Source organism: Herpailurus yagouaroundi, unplaced genomic scaffold (assembly GCF_014898765.1).
Source record: "Herpailurus yagouaroundi ecotype Mexico unplaced genomic scaffold, PumYag 490, whole genome shotgun sequence".
In the NCBI taxonomy this organism is placed as follows: Eukaryota; Metazoa; Chordata; class Mammalia; order Carnivora; family Felidae; genus Herpailurus; species Herpailurus yagouaroundi.
This window is the reverse complement of record NW_024412707.1, coordinates 855,912-876,551: the sequence shown is the minus strand read 5'-3', so window position 1 is coordinate 876,551 and position 20,640 is coordinate 855,912. Positions and strand designations below refer to the sequence as shown.

The 20,640-nt window shown below is 57.2% G+C and overlaps 4 protein-coding genes across 5 annotated transcripts in view; 1 reads left to right on the top strand and 3 right to left on the bottom strand.

Annotated features, from left to right (window-relative positions):
• The window catches only part of SMARCB1 (SWI/SNF related BAF chromatin remodeling complex subunit B1), a 34,138-nt gene extending 31,949 nt beyond the window's left edge, over nucleotides 1-2,189 (bottom strand). For both annotated transcript variants that reach the window (XM_040464670.1, XM_040464671.1), the window contains exon 1: nucleotides 1,912-2,189. In XM_040464670.1, coding sequence (XP_040320604.1) covers nucleotides 1,912-2,004 — 93 coding nt within the window. In that variant the 5' untranslated portion in view covers nucleotides 2,005-2,189. The remainder of the gene's footprint in view (nucleotides 1-1,911) is intronic.
• Nucleotides 2,190-3,360: 1,171 nt separating this feature from the next.
• On the bottom strand, nucleotides 3,361-13,699 carry MMP11 (matrix metallopeptidase 11). The gene is made up of 8 exons (XM_040464669.1): nucleotides 13,556-13,699; nucleotides 8,191-8,417; nucleotides 7,126-7,269; nucleotides 6,914-7,047; nucleotides 6,533-6,774; nucleotides 6,230-6,446; nucleotides 5,189-5,446; nucleotides 3,361-4,226 (listed from the first exon to the last, which is right to left on the bottom strand). The coding sequence occupies exons 1-8, from the start codon at nucleotides 13,664-13,666 to the stop codon at nucleotides 4,093-4,095; spliced, it is 1,467 nt and encodes a 488-aa protein (XP_040320603.1). The 5' UTR covers nucleotides 13,667-13,699; the 3' UTR covers nucleotides 3,361-4,092.
• A 2,086-nt stretch (nucleotides 13,700-15,785) lies between these two features.
• On the top strand, nucleotides 15,786-17,738 carry CHCHD10 (coiled-coil-helix-coiled-coil-helix domain containing 10). The gene is made up of 4 exons (XM_040464643.1): nucleotides 15,786-15,934; nucleotides 16,198-16,417; nucleotides 17,286-17,433; nucleotides 17,530-17,738. The coding sequence occupies exons 1-4, from the start codon at nucleotides 15,894-15,896 to the stop codon at nucleotides 17,547-17,549; spliced, it is 429 nt and encodes a 142-aa protein (XP_040320577.1). The 5' UTR covers nucleotides 15,786-15,893; the 3' UTR covers nucleotides 17,550-17,738.
• Nucleotides 17,709-20,423, bottom strand: CUNH22orf15 (chromosome unknown C22orf15 homolog). The gene is made up of 3 exons (XM_040464642.1): nucleotides 19,356-20,423; nucleotides 18,594-18,905; nucleotides 17,709-18,116 (listed from the first exon to the last, which is right to left on the bottom strand). The coding sequence occupies exons 1-3, from the start codon at nucleotides 19,615-19,617 to the stop codon at nucleotides 17,830-17,832; spliced, it is 861 nt and encodes a 286-aa protein (XP_040320576.1). The 5' UTR covers nucleotides 19,618-20,423; the 3' UTR covers nucleotides 17,709-17,829.
• Nucleotides 20,424-20,640: the final 217 nt, after the last annotated feature.

Sequence of the window (20,640 nt, the reverse complement as noted above, 5' to 3'; positions counted from 1 at the left end):
CAGCTGCCTGCAGATGGGGGGAGAAGAGTGACACACGCACTTGCTGCAATCACACATGCCTTCCCAAAGCTGCTCCACAGATGTGGCATGGGGGCACTGGATGTGTTGCTATGGCCGACCCACCTCTCTGAATATGGTGCCTGTTTTCCAAGGGGAAGGGACCTGCAGGCCATCCACCACCCAACGCTGTCACAGGAGCTTCTGGTTATCAAGAGTCAGCCTCCTGATCTTGAACCCTTCTCAGACCTCCAGATGTTCAGCCTGGCCCAAGAGAGTAGATGTCTCTCCCCTCTCCCATGTGGGACTCTACAGACTGGGTCTCAGGACAATTGTTCTTACTCAACAGGGCTGAAAGAGAAGACTGCAGTTAGCCTTCTAGAAACGAAGGCATGTTACGGGGAAGATCTTGAGGCCATCAAGTCTAAGCATCTCCCACACATGAAAAAAGTTACCAGGAAACAGACAGCCCTTCTTCCCATCTGGCTACATGCTCCCTCTCAATATACTCCACCTAATAAATGAAAGCTTCCTTCTCAAAACTAGCACCCACTGAAAGTCAAAGCCAAACTGACTGCTTTTCCTGTCCATTACATCGGTTAAAGGCTTCTTTAAACAATCTGCCCAGTATCATTTGGGAACTCCTGAAGTGCCTTCTATCCTACATTTAGGCAGCTTCCTACTGGTCAATGAGGACGATTCCGAGCTGTGGCACATGGATAGCCACTGACTCCACTTCCCCAGTAATATCTGAAGAGCAGCATTTATGTCATAACATGAAAAACGTATTGCATCCTGCCCTTTTTGTTCTACAAAACTTGGTGAAAAATGGAAACACTAAAGTCCTGATACTACTGACAATAGTGGTATCCTAACCTGATCCAACTAAAACAAGTCAGGAACCACAGGGGGTCATTCATTCATGCTATGTTCAGTTGTGAAGGGGAGAAAAAAAAAACTATTAAAAAAAAAAAGAATGAAACGTTGGCATAGGATACTGAACACCACTACAAGGAAAGACAACCCTGGGCATTCTGAAACTGCTTTAGCTCTCCAGGATTGGCACTTACCTCATTATACAGGAAAGACTCTACAGCTTGGTATTTGCACATCTGAACTGCATATACCACAATTAAAAAAAAAAAAAAGGAATATACACTAGCTGGGGATTGCTTTTGGATCAAAAGGGGTAGTTTGAAGCAACCTGGAAAAACAGTAGACTTAGTACAAACTCCCCATTGAAGGACGAGGTGTAGGGTTTTCCTAAAATCAGCTGTTCAGCTGACTCATAAAAATGCTGTCACTTCTGGTCAAGAATCAAAGATATTTAGAATCCTTTCCTCATAATTCTGAGTTAAATTCAAGACAGACAAAGCGTCAACTGGTTCTGAACTGATCTAGCTCAGGGACTGGGGCCTTATCCACCCAACACAGGATATCCATCCTCCTCCCTATTTCCTCATTGGTAAGTAACAGCAACCAACACTTTGCGAGATGAGACATCAGTAAACCCCATGTTTTCAATCTGAGATTTCACGATCCCAAACGCAGCAATGGAGGAGGGATACAAGCGAAGCTTCCGAAATCTCTCCTCCAGGCGCCCCAGGGGCTAACCGAAACATCCCGTTTCTTTGCGGCTGGCTGGAGCTGTACCAACTCAGGATGGAACCAGTGGCTCCTCGGAGTGCCCTAAGCCCTGGTAGCAGTGGGCGACGCCCACCAAGACGAAATAAGTAATCCCAGACAGCCGACGTGCGCGGGGCGGAGCCAGACAGGCCCCACCCCGCCCTGACGCAAAGCGCGCACGCGCGCGCCCGCCGCGATGAATGGAGACGCGCGCTCCCGGCAAGCAGACCCGCCCCGAGGCTTCCGCGGGGCCGAGGCTGGGGAGGGTGAGGACGCGCGGCGGGCTACCTCAGAGCCGATCATGTAGAATTCTCCGTCGTCTTCTAGCTGGAACTTGACGGGCTTCTGCCCGAAGGTCTTGCTCAGCGCCATCATCATCATTTCGGCGGCGGAGGCGGGCGGCGGAGGCCGAGCTGCAAAGGATCGGGAGGACTGAGGAGGAGCCGAGCCTTGCCGAGCCGAGAACAGCCGAGACCGGGCGGCGAAGGGCGGACAGATCAGGTGCTAGAGCCGCCTCCAGGCTCTTCAGCCGCCGCCGCAAAGGACCAGGCCGCCCTCAGTGCGCAAGCGCGGGCGTTGACGCTGACGCGCGCGCCACCGCCTCCCTAACAAAAGGCTGGAGAGCGCCCCTTTGGGCCGCTTAAAGGAACCGCTACCCGTTTCTTCCAGACTGCTTCCCAAGTGGAGGTACTCCGAAGAATTTCTCACGGACAGAAATAGCAACAGAGGCCCTGACTCAAGCAGTGATTTTTCCAGCCTCACAGCTGGGACTAGAACTCAGCCCAGTGGAGGAGGAGCAAAACGAGGCCTGAGGCCAAGAGGAGGCCAGAGCTACCTGTGCCTCAGTTTCACCACCCGAAACACGCAGTGTAGTTGAGTAGATAAGAGGGATCCTAGGAACAGATACCCCAGTTCCAAGCCCACAGGTGTTCCTGCGGCTGTGGAGATGGGCAGAATGGCAACACTGGGTGAGGGGTTGGCATGGGCAAAGGCTCCCCAGGCTTGGCAGGATTCCAAGGCCCAGGTGGTATTTGGTTTGGCTGGGGCATCGGTGAGCTAGAGGGGAGCGAAACTTCTCCATTTCTCTGCACTCTTCCTTAACTCTGCACTCTGTGTCTACAGCAAGTGCAGCTGTGGGGTGCTGAGCGAAACTAGATAGCCCTGCCCTGCAGAGCTTACAGCCAGGACTGGGGCTAACAATAATGAAAGCATCAAAGCATCCGTGTTTGGTTGCACAATGCAGCAGATCAAAAACGGCCCGCTGCCGACAGTTTCATATGGTTCAGTCTAATAAAATTGCAGCTGTGATAGGTGCTACTATCAAGAAGATACACATGGGGCTGGGGGGCAGGGCAGGGAGACCCTTGAGGGTTAGGTGGGGTCAGCTGTGGTGACCATGAGTTTTGTTCCTGTCCTGACAGCAGTGAGAAACAAAGTATTTTAGGATCAAAACTGCGGTGTGGCATGACCAGATAAAGTGGCCACCACTTGGTGGAGGATGTTGAGGGGCCAGCGGGGAAGCAGGGAATCAATTACAAAGCCACTCCAGTCCCACCAGGCTAGATGGAGGAATGGAGCAAGAGGAGCCATGGCACTGCATCCAGCCCCAAGGACCAGAAGCTTGAGTGGGTGGGAGTAGGCTTGACCAGGACACAGCAGGTGCTGAGTTGGCTCCCAGGTCCCCAGCTCTTCCCCCCTTCAGGCCTTATAGTTACAGAAAGAACCCAGGCAGTCAAGTAGAAAATAACCATATTTAATGACAGTACTCAGTAGAAAAAAAAAAAAAGGCTTTGTACACACTGTACACACATTTACATGATTTTGGAGGATCCCAGTGCTGGGATGAGGGCTGGGAAGGATCTAGCCCAAGACAGGATTGAGGTATGTTGAGGCTTCAAGGGCCCGGGTCTCCAGCAGGAAGCACTCCCATCCCCAGCTGACTCTGGAACTTTTGGCCTGGATCCTGGGGAACATATCCCTAGGATCACCAACTAGAAAGCAGCCAGATCCAAGCACCTGCCCAGAGCTGACCTCTCAAGAAAAGGTAGAAGGCAGTGGTGCCCCTGGCCCCCCTATGCCAGCACCCTGCAGGAACCTCACAGCAGGGAGGGAATGAGGGCTTCAGCTCCCCCAATCCTGCTGAGGTGCTACCCTGAGGGATAAGTATAGAAACTGAGGGCAGGAGGCTTTGACTGTGACCTGCACAGGTTGGGTAGGGCTGGCCTGAGACCACCCTCACCCTCAAGTAATGCCAGAGTCTCCTCGCCTAGTCCAAAGCAGTTGCTGGCAGGTGACCACGACCTGCGTGGCCCTCCCTGCAGTTGTCAAGGTGACAGCAGCCCCTCCCCACCCTCCTGAGGAAACACAGGCTCCATCCTGTGCCTGGTACCCACAGCCACAAGGATGGACACTGGTCTCTATCCAATATCAGTGGCCTGGCAGGAGTCAGGAGCGCTGAGGGCATCCAAGTCAGCGGAAAGTGTTGGCAGGCTCGGTACAGCCGAAGAAGTCAGGGCCCACGAGGCGGGGAAAGCCCTCCAGGGCCTTCACCTTCACAGGGTCGAACTTCCAATAGAGGCGACCTCGCAGAAAGTAGGCATAGCCTGAGGAGAGAGGAGGGTCAGACCTGGGTGAGTGGACACTGGGCCCTGCACCTGCCAGTCAGGATGTGCCCAGGGACAGGCACAGGAGGAAGTCAGATTCTCAGGGCTTGACCACTGTTGTGTTTCTTGAAACCTGCAGGCCCCAGGGTGGCCTTTCTGGAACCTTCAATCCCTTGGAGTACTACCAGTCCCAAGATCTGATCTGGGCTATCATTCCAGCTTGACAGATGCCTGGAGCCTCGGAAACTCAACTCCTACCTCTCAGGAAAGCAAGTCTCCCTCCCCTCACCCCATCCCACCCTACCCCCATGTCAGTTCTATTCCTGTACCTGCCAGCCAGACTATAGACCGGCATCCTGAGGCAAGGTGGGCCATGCAAGTGACCCAGAGCCCCAGAGCTACCACAGGACTGCTCTCCCAGTAGGTCCTGATGGGGGAGAACACAGAAGCAAGCTTCAGGGTATGGGGGAAAAAGTACTGGACTGCAAGTCCCACTCTAGTCCTTCAAGATAGTAGGCCAGTTCAGTGGTTAGGAGCAGGGACTGCCTGGGTGGGAGGTCTGGCTCCCCACTGTCCATCTAAGTGGCCCAGTTAGGGACCTCATTACGTGAACTTCTGTTTGCCCCTCTGGAAACTGGGTTCACAGCAAGTGTTATGTCAGAGGGCTGTTCTGAGAACTGCATGAGACATAAGGAGCTTAGCACTGTGCCTAGAACATCATCGGTCCTCAGTGTGCAGCAGCTATTATTTTACCAGCTATACTGAGAGACCTGGGCAAGTCCTGGCACCTCTCTACCCCTCAGTCTTCCCATCTGCAGTATGGGGGCATGGCATTGCCCTGGCACAAGGAGGAGGGTGGACAAAGGACCCGTGATGAGGAGCTAATGCCCAGCTACCACCAGGTAGGAGATGTGGCTCTTATACCACTTGTACCAGCCACTCCTCTCCCCCCCTCAACGCACCATCAGCATCCTGGAAGGCGGCGTCAATCTCAGAGGGCACTCCTCGCCAGTCAGTCACCCGGCGGGGCACGGGGTTGTCCACACGGCGGGTGCTAAGGTGGAAGCGCCAGTAGTCTCCATCTCGGAAGAAGTAGATCTTGTTCTTCTCAGGGCCCCAGGCCAAGGCAGCCTGGATGGGGGGCCCCAGCAGCCCCAGCTCAGAGAGGGGTGAAGGGCCCAGGACTGGCTTCTCACCATTGTATACCCAGTACTGAGTGCCTGCCAGAGAGGGAAGGCTGCAATGGAGCTGCCCAACCACTGTACCCGGCCACCATGGACCTACCTGGCCAACACCACCACCAGACTTTCCCGGTGTCAGTTTCCTTGTCCATAAAACACTCAGGCCAGAAATCCCACTCAGCACCCTTATCCCCAGAGGGAAGTTAGCGCCAGTGAGGACAAGTTTGGGTGATACATGCTCTGGGAGCTACTGCATGTGGAAGGTTATTCTAAACAGGAAGGAAACCTCCTGAGCTCTCGATTCTTCCCCTGGCATTTGGTTCCTTGTGACAAGTGCTTCAGACCATTCCCTGGGCCCCATCCTTGCCATAGCAGGCTTGGGCCTCTGTTGATGAAGTCCCTGCCACCTAGAATGCTTCAGGCTCTTGTCTCTCCCTGTTGAAAGTTAACAGCACGGGCTCTGGGGTTGCCAGAATGAGATCATATCCCTGCTCTACCTTTTCCAAACTGTGCCGTTAATGAGTCACTGTACCACCTGTACTTCCCAGAGATCTCATCTCTAGAGCAGGCGTACTGATCACACATACCCCCTAGGATGGCTTTGAGGGTTGAATGAATGGATGCACAGTCCACTGTGCAATGCCTTCTATCCTGCTCCCATCTTGAGAGCCACCTCCTCTGGGAGCCTCCCAGCTGTGCCCAGAGAAGTGAGTCATACTCTCCCTTGGCACTGCCCATCATGTCTGCCTGGCTGTCCCTACCCTGGGCCATGATATTCCTGGCTCCTGAAGTCTCCTGGGCATGAACCCCAGTCCCCCTCACCTTGGAAGAACCAGATGTGGCCCTGGGCATCTTCAAAGGCTGCATCCACAGGGCTGGGCAGTCCCTGCCAGTGACGAGAAGCCAGTGCAGGGTAGCCAGGCTGCAGCCGGCCCCCACGCAGCCGCCACACAAAGCCCACTTTGAAGAAGAAGAGCTCACCACGGATGGTGGAGACTGCATCAAAGGTGATCTCGCAGGCATCTGGTGGCACTTCCGGCTGGTGTGGGAGAGAAAGGCTGAGCAAGAGCCCACATTGGAGCCACAGAGGCCAAAGAGTGAAGGAAGCTGGGAGCAGGGCCTCACCTCCAGCGGGGCAATCTCGTTGTCATCCACCCCAGCCTGAGGGCCCACAGCCGGGGGCCTAGAGGTGGGGGCTGGCCGGGGTTGGCCGTAGAGGTGCTGGATGCCCCTGCGGTCATCCGGGCTAAGACTCAATGGGTAGCGGAATGTGTAGAAAGGGGACATAAGTGCCTTAGCAGCCGTCGTGTGCTGCAGCCCCAGCACATGGCCAAATTCATGGGCTGCCACCTGCAGAAGGTCTGTGCCTGAAAAAGGGAGATAGCCCAGCAATCCCCAAACCTCCCACCAGAAAACACTCAAACTCCAGAGCCCAGGTCAAGGACTTATCCCCATTCTCTACTATCTGTAGTTGCCCCATCTAGAAAATGGGTCCCCAGCCCATACCCTGGTTGTTCCCGATAGTCCAGGTCTCGTCATAGTCAAAGTGGACATCTCCTTCTCGGTGAGTCTTGGGGAAAAAGGCATGAGCCAGGATGCCCCCAGGTCCATCAAATGGCAGGTTGTCTCCATGCCAGTACCTATGGGTGGGTGGGCAGAGTCAGTGGCTACTGACAGGTGGGGCTAGTTCCCGGAGGGGTCTTAGGTAACTGGTTCACCTGGTAAAATCAATCATGATGTCAGCATGGCCCTCATGGACCTCGGTGAAGGTAAGTGGCGTCACCTCGCTCCACACTTGTAGGGCCTCTGCCACCGTCTGCCGCACCTGCTCCCGTACCAGCTGCCAGGGGAACCGGAGGATCCTGGGGGGAGGAGGAGGGGTCTGGGCCTCACTTGGGACAGCCCTCTGATGGCTGTTGGACCCGGAGTTGCCCCTGGATGCTCAGTGGGGATGCATGCATATGGGACACGTGCCAAGTGTGCTCTGGGCCTCAGCTATGGTCCCTCGTCCACATGGGACCATCTCTGTGTGGGTTTGTATGGCCTTTGGTGCACACAGGTGTCTGCATTTGGTGGAAAGAATGCAGGACCAGGAGCCCCAAGACCCACCTTCTAGACCTGATGGTGCCACTCACTGTGGGGAGACCTTGCCCTTTCACCCCAGTCTTGGTTTTCAGTTCCCCGCCCAGGATATTTCTGAGCTCCAATCTGTGTGACACCATATCATCTGTCACATACCATCCGTCCCAGGCCAGCTCTCCACCTGCAGGACAAGTCTGACCTTCCACATCACTCCCATTATTACTTGCTCACTCACCACTATTCCCATCGGCATGGACCCCAAGCTATGATGGTAGGTCTGAACAATGATGTGGTTAATGCCGAGAGGACCGGCCATGTTTCCCTCGTTTACCACAGAGGCCCAGGGCAGGCCTGGTGCTTACTATGTCCCCAGTAGGGGCTGCCTGGGTGACTGAAGGCCCCCTGCCCCACATGTCAATGGAGCCACCAGGTGTGTGCTGAGACTTTTTGTGTGTTGACAGAGCTACTGCCCCTCTGATGTGGGAAGGCATGGCTATGGTGGGGTGTTGTCTGTGTGTGCATCTAAGTTGGGGTTTAGTGAGTTGGTCCATGGATGGCTCAGGGGTCGGTGGACACACAGGTCTATTAACCACAGAGATCTGGCTCTAGCACGTGTCTCAAGAAGCAAGTGTGAGGGTGGCAGTTCATACACAGACACACAGGTAGGTCTAGAGCCTGCTCCCACAGCCACTGGCCCCTACCTGTAGGTGAGGTCTGTTTTCTCCCAGCGCCCGCCTGACAGCACAAACCGCTTTTGTCGGTTGCGGGCACTCAACCCATCGGGTGGGTCAGGCACACCGCAGCGGGGAGGTCTGGGGCTGCTTGCTGGCTGGAGAGTCTCCTGGACGGTAGAGGCAGGTGCCAGGCTGCTGGGAGCAGCTTCATGCCAGGACTGTGGCCCCCTCCTCACGTGGCGGCGGGGTGCATCCTGGGCAGGAGAGAGGATGTGAAGGCCTGATCAGGCCTTGGGACCTCATGGCCCATCAGCATACTCATGCTCAACCTGGCCCACCTTGCAGATGGGCAAACTGAGGGCAAGAGAAGGGGTGTGCCAGCCATCACACAACAGGGCCCTTTGTCATGGACTGGCTCAGATTTCCTGTGTCTTCCTGGAGGGCCTGGGCTGTCTGTCCAGCCACTTGGGCCAGTAAGGTCTGGGTGGGGATGCAGCCCCTGACTCCACACACACCCAGGAATGGATCCCACAAAGCTTTCAAGGAAAGGCCAAGCAAGCTCCTCCTGCTCCCCCTACTGGTCCCCACCCCTCCCACCCCAGCAAAGCTTTTTTGCCTCCTTTTCTTCCTTCCTCCACCCCACCCCCCAACTCTACCCTCTCCAATTACCTAAGCAGGCTCCTGCCCAGGGCCCCCAACACTGCCACACCCCAGTGTGGGTCTGCAGCCCTGTGGCACAGCCTTGGTTTGCTCACCTGACAAATGGGGATGATACCTCCCCAGTGCTGGGCCATGCTTGGGCAGGGGGAGACAGACAATTCCCAGATGCCCAGCCCCACCCAGCCCTGCCAGACTGGAGCCCCAGCACCGCAGATGGGGATTCTAACACAGAGCTCCCACCCCCTGCAACATCCAGGGCAGAGGTCACAGTTTTCACACTTGAAAAAAGCACAAGCTCAGAGAGGTAGGGAGACCCGTCAAGATCACGCAGCAAAGGCATGGCAGAGCCAGGTGAGGAATCTGGTGTCCAGGCAGGAATCAGAAGGTAACCTGTTTCGGGATACTTTGCAAAGCTGGAGAGGGATGGAGCTGTACCATTGGCTAGAGACTAAGTGCCTGCTTGGTCTGGGGCTGACTGGTCTGGGCGGTTGGGGCCTCCCCCACAGCCATATTTGGGGTGGGAGCCAGGTCACCCAGGCCCCACCCTCGCCCTTAGCCTCTGGCAGCTCTCCCAGGCGGTAGGCGTCCCAGGGCTCTGATCCTTGTCCCAGTGCCCCTAGTCTCTCAATTCCAGGGCCACTAATAACTCAACCTCTCAGAGTCGCCCAGACTCAACCCTAAAAACACCCCACTAGAAAGGGGTCTTCTGAACACCCAGGGGCACAGCTACCTGAGATATGAGAAAAAACCCTGGACCAGCTTTCTGATTTCAGAACTTGCTTATTGAATGGTTAGTTACCTGGCAGAGCCCAGCCTTACTGGGTTGTGGGTTCCTGTTGATATTGGACTTACTGCTACTTAAGTACTTTTCACTCTTGCAGTTCACCTGTATGCAGGACCCTACCAACAGTTCCACAGACAAGCTCTTAGCCCCTGATGGGACCTCTCACTAACTCTACTGTCATTATCCCCCATTTATCAGATGAGAAAACAGAACCCAGAGAAGTTAAGCAACTAGCCCAGGTAACAGCTGGCTGGTGGTAGGCTGTCTGTGCTCACAACCCACTCCCTACCTGCTACCTCTGCTGTGCTCTTCAGGCTGGAGCCACCCTTCCCCTGGAGGAGGGATCCAGGCTGCCCTCACTTTGATGACAGAAGAGAAGGAATTGAAAATTATTAAGCACCTGCTACTTTCCTGGGCACTCTGTCAGCTCTTTGAACCTCCACCCCCACACCCCCAATAAGGTGGGGATGATATATATGTGAGGTCTCCCATTGAGGATATGGACCCCAGGTCTGTGTGCCTAGCCATGAGAGCCTGCCCTTTCTCCTCCCTACACTGCCCCCTTGACTTCCTAGATAAACAGATTCCTTCCCCCAATCCTGGAAAGGGTAAGACTGGGTTGTCCCCTGGGAGCCCCAAGTAGCCCAGAGCCCAGCTGACCAGCTCTATTTATGCCTGTAAGCAGAAATCCCTTATCTCCTCTGCCCTGCAGTGAGGCCTGGACCAGCCAGCCATGGAGGGAGGGTAGGTAATGGACACACACCATACCTTCCTCTCCTGCCCCCATGAGGCATGACAGGTCCTTGCCCAGACCGCTGGATCATGGCACTCTCAGTCCAACAAGAGTCACAGTCTGAGATTCAGAAGGGCCAATTCTAGGCCATGCTCACCCTGGGTAGAGTGACCCTGGCCAAGTCCCTGCCCTCTTTTAGCTTTGACTTCTCTGTCAAAGGGGGAAGGTACTACAGCAGCGGGCTGAATAACCTCCCTCTCTGGTGCCCACTGCAGCATCTGGCACAGAGAAGAGCCCCTTGCCTGGCCCACCCCCTTGCCCCTGTGGGCCCTCCCCTCCCACACCTGGAAATCTGCTCTCACCACACATGCTACAGCTCCCACCACCCACCTGGTGTCCTGCTCCCCCAAAGTTCCCAGACTACATCATAAACAGGAATTGCAGCTAGCAAAGGTAGCTTGCAGGCCCAGAGAAGACTGACTTGTGCAGGGTCTCTCAGAAAGCCAGAGGCTCATGCTCACTGTCCATGTCACATTCACTGGTCTTGGAGAGTGAGTGAGCAGGAGGCCCTAGAATCAAGGTCTCCAGCCAGTGGTACTTTCCAGTAATTGTTTTCTGGAGCCATCATTTAACAGCTCTTGGCCTCAGTTTCCCCATTACTGCTCCCTGCCCTGCTGATATCCTACACTTCATCTTTATGAGCCTTTTCTGGCCTGGGGTCAGACACCCTAACTGAAAGTCCTGGCCCAGAGCCCCTTTCAGATCCCTAAGACCGGTGTGCTTGGTTCTCCCAAGGCTGCTGGGATTCTGTGAGGTGGGGTGGTGGGCACAGACCATGCCTGGTCTCATCTATGGGAGGGTTGGGTAGCAGACACCACCACATTTCTCAGAGGAAGAAAGAGAGCCCAGAGAGGTCAAGGACTTTGCCCAGGGTCACACAGTAAGTCAGAAGAGAGCTGGACCTAGACCTGGGGCCCATGCTTCTTCCACCCACAAGGCCCCCCTCCCCCTACCTCCTCAGCTATTGGCCTGTCTCCAAAACCCACGTTCCTGAGAAGTGTTTCTTTTTTCGATGCCTTCTCTCTTCCTCCTCCTCCTAGGCCAGGAGCCTTCCTTGGCCTGCCCTGTGGTGGGCACTGAGCTCACTCACCCTGCCTTCCTCTTGCGGGGCACCATATCACAGCCTCAAACGTACAAGGAACTTCTCAGCTGACTCAGTCTCCTGGCTGAGCTAGAGGCTTGGGGTCAGTGCCTGGGTCAACTTCCAATCCAGAAAACAGGAGGCACCCCGTAGAGGGGAGATAAAGGACCCCAAGCCAGGAAACTGCTGGGTAAGGCCAGGTTAATTTTGCCCCTCTCTGAGCCTCAGTTTGCTATTGGTCCAACGGGGATAATTAATAAAGACGGCTCTGCCTTCCTGTTGGTAGGAGGCAACCCTGATGGGAGGGCACTTTGTTAGGCTGTGAGAAAGAATGGGGAGCATCACTACACCATTCTATGCAGCACCATGCCCCTCTGAGGCTCAGAGAAGTCAAGCAACCTGCCCAAGTTGTGCAGCCAGGCAATAGGCAGGTCCACCAACTGCCCCACATTGAACCTAATCTTCTCCCCACCCCGGTCCCTGCTGGCTCCAGGAACAAATGCAGCCTCTGTCCTACAGGACTGCAGGGCTTTCATCAACCCTGAAAGCTGTGAACTGGGATGGATAAATATTTACAGAGCTTTCCTGGCCCCTGTGATGGCAGCCTGGGGATAAACACGTTGAAGGCGACCCCAAATGCTCCCTGCATATCTGCAGAGTGACAGACAACAGCCCAGCTCAAACCCAGCCCCAACTGATGCTGCACAAGCGTCAAAGTGGCAGTCAGAGGTGACATTGTGTCTCCAGAATGACTGGTTGTGCCCTCTCCTCCCATTACCTCATTTAATCCTCAGTGCCCTGTTATTCCCCCACCCACCCGCCAAGACTGAGGGGTGGGATCCTAAGACACAAGAGGGCTCACCTAGGGCACCAGGTTTAAGCCCAGATCTCTCTAATTCCTGAACCAGTGAGGTCAACTGGCTACCCAGGGTGATTTCTGACTCTCCCAAGTTCAAAGGGAGTGAGAAGAGTTGGGGAAGAGGCAGAGCCTTGGGACTGAGGTACCTCCTTTCCCTAACCTACCCATCCTGTCCTCTTTTGCTCCCATAGCCAGGATGGGGCAAGCTGGCCAGGGTAGAGCTGGTGTGACTGGAGAGAGGGGCCCAGGCTGGTCAGATCTCCCTCCTCCAGATGGTCTCACGACTCCTGCCTGGCACACCTCCTAATGCTCCCATCCCTACCTGGGTGGTCTGTATGCTTCAGCTGAGATCCAGGGGGCTTGTGGGCTTGCAGCTGCCCAGGTTCTGCCTGGCCACCCTTGTGATTGGTCCCTCAAGGCCCCAGCTGGAGGGGAGGGTACTGGGCACACACAGGCTGTCACACAACACCCCACGATTGTCCTTCCTCTACTCACTCTGCTGCCTTCTCACATGGACCGTCTTCTCTCTTCCCTTTCTCTTCCCAGCCCCTTCCTTTCTGAGGGTCTCAGCCGCCCACTTTCGGTTCTTTCTTTCTCTGTCATAAACACACGCGTGTGTGTGCACACACACACACACCACAGCTCTCACACTCGTGCTGTCCTGGCTTCACACCTCCCAAACTTGCCACTTGTAGGTGCCCAGTTGGAGCCACCTCTTCTGGGCTCAGACCCCATTTGCCCCAGGGCAGTGCTGTCCTCCCAGCTCTTCTTTAATCCTCCAGCTCACTGCACCCCTGGAGGTGTGCTCACCGAGGCCACACACCAGGAGGCTGACACCAGCCTGAGGCTTTGTCCGCGCGAAGAATAGGAGGCCCTGTAACCACTCCCTCTGCTACCTGGTCCAGGAAACAACCCAGCTTCTGCAGCTGGGGAGCCGAGGAGCAGGTCCCCACGCTGGGAGGGGGCGTGCGTCTAGCGCTGAGTCCCGCCTCACCAGCCTGAGCAATCCCGGCGCAGGCTCCACTTGCACACCTCCAGGGACGGGAAGTTCACTATCTTTCACGTCCATAGGGACCCAGAAAGAGTTTCGGGTAACGTGCCGCTCCAGGCCACCCGGGCGCCCCCGTGGGTCCGGGTCCAGCTCGGTCATTGGGCCCAGCCCGCGTGCCCGGCACCCCCTCGGCGAGGAGCGGCCGACCAGCTCCAGGCACTCACCAGGGGCCGCGGGGCTCGGGCCAGCAGCTGCGGCGGCGGGAGCAACAACAGCAGCAGCGGGAGCAGGAGAGCGCGCGGGGCCGCGCCACGGAGCCGGGCGGCCCGAGCCATCCGCCCCGGGGCTGCTGAGCCTGCTGGGCCGCGCCGGGCCACCGCCCCTTATAGCCTTCGCCCCGCCCCGGCCCCGCCCCACACGCCTTTTGTTCTAAACTCTCCCCGCGGAGGCCGCGGCCAAGGTGGGGGAGGTGGAGGGGAAGGGCTGGTCCCGCTAGGGCTGGAGGCTCGGAGACCCAGTCCTTCCTAGGATCGGGAGAGCCTGAGGTCTAAGAGGCCTGGTGTTGGGCGCCCAGGCCAGCTGGTGCTACTCCAGGCCTCACTTTCCCTGCTGTGCTGTGGGGAGTCTGACAGGAGCCGAATTTGACTCCTCCTGGTCCCTACCCCACCTTTGGAAGGGCTTTCCTAGCTGATCTCCCTCGTGGCCTAACCTCTGACCTACTGCTAGCCTATGACAGGTGGTTGTTCCCAGGGCAAGTTCTCCTTAGAGCCTTAGCTGATAGGTCTGGAAGATGGCATAGCAGCCCCTGTGAAACAAGGGATGTGTCTCAGGGGAAACTGAGGCATAAGGAGGTGGCTAGCCAGTCCCCAGCTTAGAACATGTAGACAATTTATAAATGGGAAAACTGAGGGCCCAAGATCAGGCTTTCCCATACCAGCAGGCAAGTGGAGGGGTCAGGAAGGAGGATGCTATCGGTAGACTGAGGCAGGCAGGTAGCCAGTCTCTGAGTGGGGACACTTGTGGCTCAAGAGACTAACACACTCCACAAGGGCCCTAGGGGCCAGGTTTCTGAGACCTGAGAGAGAGGAGGTGAAAATCAAAGGAGAGGGTGATGTCCATATGCTGGAAGGGATCCTCCACTGGTAACCAGGTGCCTCACCACTTCAGGAAGGCAATCTGCTCCATCATGGGCAACCCCGCAGAGCCAAAACCCAAGCAGTGGCTCCCATCCTATCAGGCAGGGTCCTGAGAGGCTGCAAGGTGAGGCTGTGGGCACCCAGCCAGGGCGTAAGAAGGGAAGGAGGCCAACAGGGAGAAGAGGGCGATCAGGCTGACTCAACCCCTCCCTCCAGGTTCGGGTCCAGGGAGCCCTCTCGCCTCTCCAGGAGGGCTCCACAGAGACTCCTAGAGGGCCAGGAGAGGAGAAACAAGGCATCAGCTATCTTTACTACCTGGAGTGTGAGCAATCTGTTCCTTTAAAGTGACTCACTTTTACTTGGGGTGATTTCATCTTCCCTACAATCCCGGTGCTACAGGGCCCCCCACTGGCACACGGGACAGTGATAGGGGAGGGTAAAGAAATTAGAGCTCCTTCCCGCCCAAGGGTCATATGTGATTACTGCAAAATCACTCAGAAAAAAAACCTATAAACCTCAAGCTCCTGAAGGGCTGGGAAGCGTCCTAAATCCGCGCCTCGGCCCTTCCCTTGGCCTGGAACCAAGGTGGTAGAATCGCGAGGCCACAGTATTCAAATCCGCGGCCAACGCCTCTGGGCACCCAGAGGGCCTTTGGAATGGGCATGCTGCTAGTATGTCGCTAAACACTGTCAGTGTCCGGCGCTGCATCCGTGATGCAGGGTAGGGTGTCAGGCAGGGTGCTTGGCCGCATGGGGGGTTTCATCCCACCCCAAGATGGTGCTGCCCAAGACTGGCCAGGGTTGTGGCTCATTTAGGGCAGGATGGAGTCGAAGAAGGGCTCCGGACGCCCCCTGGCGGAGGTTCTGGGGATGGGTCGCGCTGGGCTTTCCTTCGGGAATTTCTTCCCCGCGACCCTGACATCAAGTCGTAGTCAGTAAACCCAGTCCGTAGGAGGGGGACCAGAGCCTGGCCTGGCGCCCCGTGCCCCCCACCTTGCTGGTTTCAACCGGTCGCCCCCCTGTCAAGTTCTCCCCTGGCGCTCGAACACGAACCAACTCCACTCCCAGCGCTCCGCGATAGTTTCTGACGGGACTTTGCCCGTCGCCCCGGCGTAAGCCCTTGTCACTTTGCAGCGTTGGTCCGTGTCCCCAGGGCCCACACAGCTCGGGCCAGGCGCAAGGAGGAAGCAGGGTAACATTTCCAGCTAAGAAGGACGCTGAAACGAGGTGATGCTTGAAGGGACAGGTCTCGGAGACCCGCGCGAAGGTGAGAGAGGCCCCAGGCCTGGCTACTCCCTTTGGGGGCGTGTCCCCTAGGCCCCGCCCCCTGGCGCCAGCTGAGTTTAGCGGCGCCACATTCGTCCCGAGACAGAACCGCTGCCACTGTCGTCTCTGACTGCGCTTGGCCGAGTCCCACCGTCATCACCATGCCCCGGGGAAGCCGCAGCGCGGCCGCCCGGCCAGCCAGGTGTGAGCAGGACAGGGGCCGGGTGGGGAGAGGGCTAGGAAAGCGGGGGCACTCCCCCACCAGGGCGTAATAGTGTGACCTTGGCGACTGCTACGCCATCTTGGTGGGGGGAGGGGCGGGGTGCTGCAACCACGTGTCTAAGACTGTGGTCGCCCACCCTCTGGGGGGAGGAGGGGAGGGTTCGTGCCCGGGAGTCGAAGGCCCTTGGGGTCCCAGTTCCGGGGTCCGGCTGGGATTGACTCTACGTCTCCCCCCACACGCAGCCGCACCGCCGCGCCCTCAGTTCACCCGCCAGCGCACCCGCCGCCGTCTGCTGCTGCACCGGCCCCCACCCCGTCAGGCCAGCCCGGCCTGATGGCGCAGATGGCGTCCACTGCCGCTGGCGTGGCTGTGGGCTCGGCTGTGGGACACGTCGTGGGTAGCGCCCTGACCGGAGCCTTCAGCGGAGGGAGCTCAGAGCCTGCCCAGCCTGCCACTCAGCAGGTGAGCTGCGGGCTCAGGAGAAACTGAGGCCCGCTTCTCTCAAGGCCACATAGTAAGGCGCTGCTGGAATGTCCATGAAGGAGTGCTGTGGCGTGTTCAGAGCTGCCTCAGGCCCAGGACTTTTCCCAAGAAGGGTCTTATTCCTCTGCTGTTGGCCTCCTGTCACTCACAGGCAGGCTCTCCTAGTCCCTTCCCTGAGGCCAAGGTCCCTAGACTCCCAGGGATACACCAGCACTTTAAAAATGGAAAAGCCAAAGTCCTTAGCGGTTCAGAGACTGGCCCAAGGTAACCCAACCTAGTGGGGGGGGGGGGGATGTTGAAATTCTGAGTCCCTGCTCTCCCTGTTCCCAGGTTCTGCCCTGTAGACCTTGCATCCCAAGGGCAAGGGGTAGCCAGCGACTCTGGGCCTGTTTCCTATTGGCTTATCCCCTACTGGGTGCCCCACCAGTCCTGAGCCACATGCGGCTTAGTGGCAGGGTCAGGGGTCATGAAGATCAGTATGGCTGAGGCTGGAAGCTACTGGTACTTGTGCAGGTGGGGCTTATACTCCAAGAGTACAAGCACAACGCCATGCTTCTCCAGAGCCTTCTCCTACCTCTCAGGCCCTACATGCCCAGTGAGCCCATTATGAGGCAATTGGGAAATGCCCTCTATACCAGCACTAGCATCGGCTGAGTGGGTTTGACAGGGCTGTGGGCTCCTTCTGTTTCACAGAGGGAACAGCTGAGTGTAGACAGGGTAGGCTGCCAGGGATCCCAGGGGCACCTGGGCTGGGGGTGTGGGGAGGGGCAGGTAGCCCCCAGCTTTGGAACCCACTTCTGGGTGGCAACCTGGAGCTGACATTGCTGCCTCCTGTGCCATACCCTAGGCCCCCATCCGCACTGGCCCCCAGCCCCTGCAGATGGGGCCCTGCGCCTACGAGATCAAGCAGTTCCTGGACTGCTCCACCACTCAGAGTGACCTGTCCCTGTGTGAGGGCTTCAGTGAGGCCCTGAAGCAGTGCAAGTACAACCACGGTGAGCAGCTCCTGACTGGGGCAGGAGTGGGAGGGGCAGTCCCTCTTCCTGAACCTGCAGGCTGACCCTGAGCCTGTGCCACCCCTCCCTCCACAGGTCTGAGCTCGCTGCCCTGAAGAGACTGGTGTAGACCGGTGCAGATCCATGAGCCAACCCTGCACCCACCTTCACCCCTTCACCAACAGCCAGACCACTATGTCAGATTGTACCCATGTAGCTGGGGTTGGAAGTGAGGAGGGGGTTTCTCACCCCGCAGATGACCGGAGACACAAATGTGCAATTAAAAGAGTTTATTTTAGACCATAGCCTGCTGTGTGCCCTCTCATTTAGTTTATCTGCTGGGGTGGGGTCAGGGGGCATGGATGGATGTCCAACGGAGGGGTGGAATGTTTCACTTTATGCCAGCATCCTGGGTGTGGGAGGGGGAGGAGCCCTGTTGTAATTTGATGACCTTGACAATCCAAATAGGGATGAGTCGTTAGCAGGGACCCCAAGGGCACCTGACTCTAGGTGCTGGAATCCCTGGATAAACCTGTTGTCTCCCCCTGTCAGGGTTGCTTGCCCCCACACCTTTGGATCCCCTTCTCTGCACCCACGTCTTAGGGGCCCCCCCTTGGTGGCCTCACGTCCGGTCTGTGACCTTGCCCCTCTTGCTGATGGCAGCTTCTCAGTAATTCCAGATTCTGCAAGAAGAATGCCACTGGGCTGCTATCTGTTTGGGCCTGATCACACATGGCAGAGGTCATGGCCAACCCCCTTGGATCTGAGTCCAGCTCAGCCACTTGGCTGTGATGTGCCAGGTCACAGGGCCTGCTGAAACAGAGAAGCAGGCCCTTCGATCCCAGGGCAGACCTCACTATCATGTGCTCTGTGCTACTGCCTTCCTTGAGTTCACCAGCTCTGTGTTGAGCACCTACTGTGTGCCAGGCCCTATTCGATATCTCTGGGGGCACTGAGGATGTTCCTGCCCTTGGGCGTTTATATCCCAGTGGGGTGGTGGGAATGTCTCTTGGTGCACTGTGTTCTAGCTTGTATGTACTTCTGCGTGTGGGGTTTTCTGGGGGAGGGGGGTTTGGGGTCTACCTCTCAGCACACATAAGTCTGTTCCCTGGGACTTCTGGGTGTGAGCATTCCTCCAGGTGTCTATGTCTCCTCCTTACCTGGCTCCTGGCCCCAGCTAACGGGTCCTGGATGGCAGGGAGCCCTTCCTTCGTGGCTTTGAAAGGGGGCCTTGCTCCTGGTGGTCACGCCGAGTGCTCGTGCGCCTCCTCCGGCCATCACTTGTGGGTTGTAGGCCTGACAGGCAGCGAAGCTCCTCTGGAAGGCCCAAGAAGCCCTACCTATGGGAGCTGGGGAGAAGGCACACCCTCCCCCTGGGGCTGTAGCGTGAGACTCACCTGCGAGCTCTGGACACTGGTCATCCAGGTTCTCCAGTAAGGACTCGTAGCGGGTGGGCGCCCCATCCTCCCCCTCTGTGGAGGGAGTAAGACCGATTCCTGACTGGCCTGGTGGTTCCCACCTTCACCTCTCACTCGACCTATTTGCTGGCCCTGGCTGGGGTCAACAAGGCATTGGATGGGAAGGGTCAAGGCTAGGTCCTGGCCAAAGTGGGGGGCTGGCCCGGGCCTTGGGTGGTCTCGGACTGCTGTCCCCCTCTCACATCCCAACATAACTCCAAGGGGAAATCTTGGGCCCCACTTACTGATGATCTGCACAAGGACATAGGTCCCACGCTCCTGCAGCAGGGGGCTGCCCATGGAAGGGGCCTGAGAAGCCCCCTCATCCAGGCTCACCAGGTGCCCATCCTCAGCCAGGAGGGCAATGGTCGCTGGGAGGGCAGGGAGGAAGGCAAGGCAGGGGCTGGTACCTCTGCCTGGGGACCCTCGGCCCCTCCTCCCCAGCACCCCTCCATGCCCCCTCACCATCTGGGGGCACCTGCCCCCTCTGCCTCAAGTGGGCAGTGAGTGTCACCAGGCTGCACCAAGTGTTCACCAGCTCCCAGCAGCCAGCTGTAGGGACAGGGCAGAGGTGAGTGAATGGGACCCTCTGCTTCTCCCAGTCTGGGACCATCTGTCTCGCTTTCATCTCTTCTGTAACCTGAGGAGGGAACAGGTCTCCAAGATTAAGACTGTACCCTCCTCCACCCATCTTCTGAGATGTCAGTGACCAGGGCACATAGCTCATGCCTCCTGCATTGGGTTCCCCCCTCCCACTCCAGCACCGCCTCTACACGGGACTTCTCTCCAGCACCAGACCCCCCCATTCTCCTACCCCAGCCCCACCTGCCACCAGAAGTCCGGAAATCTTTAAGTGTGGCTAGAGCTTTAGGTGCCTAATGTTCCCTGAAGCTTGAAGACAACTGACTGAATTAGAGACTGTGTAATTTAACAACATGCCCTGTGGTGGTGTGGTGGGTGTTCTCCTAGAGGAGCCCACTGGAATTTCCCACAACCCAGCCACCAGCGTTTCCCCTCAAGGGACTCCAAGCATTTGCTCTGTCTTCTCATAGAGCTGTTTCCCTAAACCCCCCATCCCCTTACCCAAGTGCACCCCCCTTCCTCACACTGCCTCCCCACCCTCCCCTAGGGCAGAGGAAAGCAAGCCTCTGAATGTACTCTCCCCCTACCTGTCTCAGGACAGGGGATCCCGCTTACCTCCAAACATCACTGTGATAAACATGCCTCTGCAGGGGAGAGTAGACAGATGTGTGGGCTTCGATCCCCTAACCTCCAACTTCCTGACTAAGGAAGGATCTGGGGCTGAGATCTATTCTGGGTGGGGCCCTGCCAGGAAACGTGCATACGTGTTTGGGAATGGGTGGGTGGATCCAGGCTTAGGTTCTTGCTTGGCCACCGTTGGAGCTGGGCTCCACCAGCCTAGAGGGGTCCCTGCAGCTAGTTCAGGACGCCTGGCCTCCTCTTCCTCCTGCTTGCTGGGTCAGAGCAGCTTTCTGGGTCAGAGCAGCCGGAAAGCAGACTGAGGCCCTCCCAGCTTCCAATCTGGTCTCCATGGCAGTGGGAGCTGCCAAGTCGTCTAGGCAGCAAATGCCTTCCCCACAGTATCCTGGTAACAGGATCTGGGGCTGGAGTATGGGCACTCCCTAAGGCAGGGCTAGAGTGCGGGCTCAAGCCTTGTAGTCCACGGATGGCCCAAGACCACATCTCCCCACCAGTACAGACAGAGCTCGCAGGCTGAAAGTGGGAGAGG